The 5,997-nt window shown below is 32.6% G+C and overlaps 1 protein-coding gene and 1 pseudogene across 1 annotated transcript in view; one reads left to right on the top strand and one right to left on the bottom strand.

Moving 5' to 3' along the window:
• Positions 1-1,391, bottom strand: part of LOC107625766 (beta-glucosidase 11) — a gene marked incomplete in the record, with an annotated part of 6,370 nt that extends 4,979 nt beyond the window's left edge. Inside the window, 2 exon segments of the mRNA XM_016328472.2 lie at positions 795-864; positions 952-1,391. Of these exon segments, the coding sequence (XP_016183958.1) occupies positions 795-864; positions 952-1,092 (211 nt within the window).
• LOC107627676 overlaps positions 3,076-5,997 on the top strand; it is a 7,102-nt pseudogene continuing 4,180 nt past the window's right edge.

The raw sequence follows: 5,997 nt of genomic DNA on the forward strand, positions 1-5,997 counted from the left end.
TCAATAATATTAAAAAATATTAAAAAATAATATAATCTAAAACTATTAAATATATATCACATTCAATATTTTTTTTAATCGGTTTGTCAAATATAGTCTCTTTATTCAATGTTTTTTTTTAATATTTTTTTTTAATTTATTTAAAAAATATATAATAAAACATTATACTTTACAAAATAATTGAAAAAAAAATGATAATGAGTATACTCTTTTTATACAGTATATTTTTTCTTTTAAAGTCTGAACTGGAATCCTCCATAAATCTCACAATTGAGTGACACCAAAAAAAAGTTCTCACATTTGAATTATTGAATCTGTGGTCCCAAGGTATTAATAGTTTGTAATCAGAAGTGAACTGAAGTGTGTGTTTGATTGTTGACCACAAAGAAAACTAGAAGTATAGATATGTGCGTCACTGAGTACATCACGACATCACGTCAAGAAAACTAGAAGTATATAGCATAGGTTGGATCGAATAAATTAATTTTTGATTAAAAAAACTTGATTAATAATTTTTTTAGAGTATTAGATAAATTGGATTTTAAATTTTTTTGAATTTTAAATATTTTAATCTCTCAATTATATTATTCTTTAAACAAAAATAAAGATAAAATTATCTTTTAAAAAATTTATTAAGAATTAATTTATCATTATATTTTATTAAAATTTAATATGTCTAATATTCTAAAAAGGTAATAACTAAATTTGTTATCTTTTTAAAATAATCTATTTAATACAAAAGAAAAAGAAAAAGAAAAAGAATAATACAGTAAGTAATGAAGAGAGAGTAGTACCATTGCCGGCATGTGCAAAAGTATCCCATATGCTTGGCTTCCTTCCATCTTCATCTGCTGCACCTTCTACCTTCTCTCATACCATATATCTTATTTATTAATTAGCACTCCTTTTATCAAAACTATATCATTAATTTGAGAGGATAAATTAAAGAACCTGATAAGCAGATGTTGAAGCACCAAATACAAACTGAGGCGGGTATTCATCTCTTCTCAAACCATCAGCTACTAGTATAACTGATGAACCTACCAACACTAATAATAATAATTCAACCACAACAAACCCCTTCTTCCACATCCTCCTTCTTCTTCTTATGCTTTGAGATTGTTAGTTCTTTTGGAATAGAATACCTATAACATGTTGAAGCTAAGGTAGCATGTATATAGTAATAAATATATAATGCATGGTTAATGTCAAAAGAAGCATATAGTATATTATTATTATTCTTGTGGACACAGTGTTATTGTGGACACTTGCTAGGAACATAAAGAAACACCTATGCTTTTATTGGTCATCAGCCGGCCCTATGTTGGAATATTTGAATAGCACTTCATTCTCTTTTGATTTTCTTTTTTAGTTTTCTCCAGTTCTTTCTATACGACAATTACATTATTAAAGGAGTCGAGAGGTATCATTCATTTATTTTATTACTATTTTAAGGGCTCCAGAAATGGACGTGTATTAAAGTCTTTGGTAGTTTTTTCCTATTCAAAGAGACAATAATTTTAAAAAAAGTAACTATAGTTCTAGAATTGATTTGAATAAAACTTGTTTTTCTAGGATGATGATGTAAGCATGTTTAGTGAACCTATATAATATTGCTTTATTTCATTTAAAATTATTATGTGTGCATGCATGTATATGAAGTGTATAATATTTTATGAATTCTCTATTTTTTATTGAATAAAATATAAATTTTATTGAAGATTTCAAATTATAGAAAAATTTTCGCATATACCAGCCACTTTATTGGTACAGCAATATAACATGTATGGATCGATGGTCAGTAAAATTTTTGTCCTCTTGCATGGTGTGTATTGACAAAAAAATTCATAAAAGGACAAGAAAAAGACAGCTAAAGATAATAAATCTGTGACTAAATGATGATTTGTATTGGTAATTAAGCCAACCACATTAGAGTAAATTTTAGATGACTTAGAGCTGATGGACTCTGTAAATCAAGTGTGTATGTACATGGAATTATTTATTGCTTTGTAAATGAAAAAATAATTAAATAATAAAATAGGCTGAATTATTTTTTATTAACATTAATGCATGTCCAAAAAAAATAGATAATTTTTTAATTAGTGTTCTAATAATACGTTATAATGACCCAAAAAAAAATACATATGTTATATAATTATTTATTTACCTATTATGCAGGAAACAATAAAAAATTCGTTTTCTAAATTTTTTGGTCGAAAAGTTTAATTTTTAATAAATTTTAATTATTAAATCAGTTATTAAATTTATTACACAAATTAATTTTCATGTTAAATTTTGTAAAAAATAACAACAGATTTTATCTTATATTTTTAAACATTAATAATTAAATGATGATAAAAAATAATAAATTCTGATAATTTTTTAGTATTTTTTATTATTTAATAAAAATATGAATATCTATATAGACAAATAATTTAATATTAAAACTAATTTTTCTAATAAAATAGAACTTTAAAGAATGATTTGATAATTAAAATTTATTAGAAAACTAAAATAATATTTTATAAAAATTTTCTTAAATATCGATCTAGTCATAAATTAATTAATACTAACTTACGATGACTAAGACTAGTAACTTTGTTCAATCTAAGGCATGATGACCAATAATTTTGCATCCCAAATAAAACTAATTTAATAAAAGTTTGTTGAATCAAAAGTTATGTTTCATGTAAGGTAAACTTGCTCTATCTATAATCATGAATATGAACAATGTTTACTTGTTTTTGTCAAAGACAGGTTTTTAATTTTTTGTTATTAGGATCTCTTCCACCACTAAATAAAATAGATATATTGGTAATGAATTAGTCATGATATTAATGATAATAAAAATTTCATGATAGTAATTACTAACATTATAATAACTAAATTAAAATTTTTCTGATTTTTTTTGTAGTGTCTTGATTAATATACGATTTTTGTCAAAAAATATTAGTATTTGTGTTAGTTTTTATACTTTTTTAAAGAAATAGAAACTTTATTTAAATAAACACTATAAATAATATTTTTTTCTTTCATTTAAATTAACACTAGCCACGTACTCCGTACTCAAGGAAAATGAGAGAAGGAGAGAGCGGGGGCGAGCGGTTGAGGGTGAAACACGGTGAGGAAGATGGCCATGCCATCGGAAGAAATAAGGGGGAGAGCGTGGGTGGGTGTGTATCCGGTGGTAAGGAGGGTTCTTCTCGAGAGGGGTTAGAAAAGTCATTCAAGGCCTCTTTTAGAGATAAAGTCATTGGTGCACAAAAGTCTAAGGCCTTTGCATTAGTATGGTCTTTATCTGGGGATGGTATTGCGACGGTGACAGGTAAGCAGGGTGATTCTCGCCCACCAAGTGTCAGTTTTACCAAGGAGGCAAAGAGCTGTCTAGCTAAACCTTATGAGGAAGCCATCATGATCAAGGTGCTGGATAAGCATTATGGCTACACGGCTCTCATGCATAAGTTTCGGATAGTATGGCGCATCAAAGGAGGGTTTGATTTGTTAGATGTGGGGTTTGGGTATTTTTTTGTTAAATTTGATATTGCTGCGGATTGTGAGAAAGTCATTCTTGGTGGCCCGTGGTTGATAGACGGTCACTATGTTGCAGTAAAGCCATGGGACGTGGATTTTAGGCCATGCGAAGAATCCTTTGGATCAACGCTGGTATGGATTCGAGTCTCGGGACTTCCAATTTGGTGCTACCAGGAACAAGCAATGCTGTGAACTGCTTCTGCAATAGGGGTTCCGGTGAAAGTAGATTTGGCCACTAAGCTTGCTGAAAGAGGAAAATATGCCCGAGCTTGTGTTCAAATTAATCTTGGGTTGCCTGTAATCAAACATATTATAGTGGAGGGTGTGACTCATGAAATAGAGTACGAGAGTTTACAGTTGATTTGTGCTACTTGTGCACGATATGGGCATGATAAATCGTTGTGCATGGAGAAGGAGTCCTTGGAAGGAAACAGAAATTTCTTTGGTGATGGAAAAAATAATGAAGCTCCGACACTAGTGCCACACAACAATCATGAGCGTCATAAAGAGGCTGAATCAGAAGCTCGTGATTTGGATGAGGATTCTCGTAATTTGGGTGAGAAATTAGGAGTTGTTAAAGGGAAGGATGTGGTTACGGAATCATTGGCTCCTCACGTGCCTGATGGTCATCTTAATGAGGCATGCATAGATGATGGAGAGGGCTGGCAACAAGTGCTGCGTAAGGAAAAATTCACAATGAGCCAGTCATCAGGTTTGAAGGACTAAGATGGAAAGCAACACAAGTATGGTTCAAGAAAGGTTCCAAGGCCCAATTTGCATGGTGATGGAGGCAAATCAATTGGCATTAGGATGGGGAAGCGAGAAAAACATAAAATTGCGCCATCTTCATCGCGCAGAACTCCTGCACGTCGTGGAATTTCTCTACGGAAGCGTCCTCGGCCTTCCTCCCTGCAGAACTCGCCAGTTGATAAAAATGGTGGCACAAGGGAGGAAACCTTAGTAGATGGAAGCATGACAGGTGCAGTGTTAGGGGGTCCAAAGGTGGCAATTATTGAGGATCAGAGTGTGCCAGTACCGCAGGACAAACCACCTATTGAGGTTGGTGATTCTGTTTAGAGTTTATGTTCTTATTTATTCTGTCCCTATTATTTATGGATAGTTTAAATATGATTGTTTGGAATACAGGGGTGCTTCTAATAAGTTAGCCCGGGTGCATTGTAAGGAACTTGTTAGAAAATTTAGACATATTTTCTTTATTGTGGTTGAAACTCACTCCCCTTTTCAGCATTTAAAATTATTTTGGGAAAGGTTGGGGTATCACTCTGTTGGTATAGTAGAAACAGAGGGGCATAAGGGAGGTATTTGGTTTCTATCCTCTATGCAGGGTGTTTGTTGTAAGTTCATTGATGCTTTTGATCAGGGTTTTACTGTTGAGGTTCAATTTGATAATTTAATTTGGAGGTGTAGTGGTATTTATGGCAGTCCTCAATTCAATAAAAGGGTTCTCCTTTGGGATTATCTTGTTGCACAATCCATGGTTTTTCAAGGACCTTGGATTGTTTTTGGTGATTTTAATGAAGTCAAATTTTCTCATGAATCTAAGGGCTGTCAATTTTCTCATCAAAGAGCAGACATGTTTGCTACTTCATTAGGGGATAGTGGTTTGTTTGATCTGAAGACTATTGGGAGGCAGTTTTCTTGGTACAGAAGGGTGAAAAATTCTGTTGACGTGGCAAAAAAGCTTGATCGAGTCTGTATAAATAGTAGTTGGTTATTTATCTTTCCAGAGGCTTATGCAGAAGTTTTAAATAGGCTTCAATATGATCATTGCCCTATTCTGGTGCGTTGTAAAGGTCGTCCTCAGCCTAAGGAAATCGACCTTTTCGATTTGTTGCTGCTTGGGCTACTCATCCTGGGTATAGGGATATTGTGAATCAGTCATGGTGGTCTGGTAATAGAGGGATTCATGGCAAGCTTTCGGAAGTACAGAAGAATTCACTAGAGTTTAACTCAAAGGTATTTGGTAACATTTTTGTTAAGAAATGTGAATTAGAGCAGCAGATTAATTATTTACAAAAGCGTTTGGAAGTGGGGGATAGTATTTATTTGCGTCAGAAAGAGCAACAGTTGCTTGATGATTATAATAATACTCTAGTGCAAGAAGAGCTCCTATGGTTCCAAAAGTCCAGAGAGCAGTGGGTAAGGTTCGGGGATAGGAATACAAGATTCTTTCATATTCAAACTCTTGCGCGAAGGAAGCATAATAAGATTCATGGCCTTTTTCTCAAGGATGGAGTGTGGGAAACTGATCCAGAGGTTCTGAGTCAAGAAGCAGAGTCTTTCTATAAAAGCTTATTCTGTCATTTGGATGATGTGGATTTGGGTTGCCTTGGTGATGTGCCTCTTCCTTCTCTGAATGAGGAAGCTTGCAATAATCTTACGGCACCAGTTACTATGGAGGAAGTCAAAACAGCTGTTTTTCACATGAACTCTTTTAAAGCTCCA

Source organism: Arachis ipaensis, chromosome B02 (genome assembly GCF_000816755.2).
Source record: "Arachis ipaensis cultivar K30076 chromosome B02, Araip1.1, whole genome shotgun sequence".
In the NCBI taxonomy this organism is placed as follows: domain Eukaryota; kingdom Viridiplantae; phylum Streptophyta; class Magnoliopsida; order Fabales; family Fabaceae; genus Arachis; species Arachis ipaensis.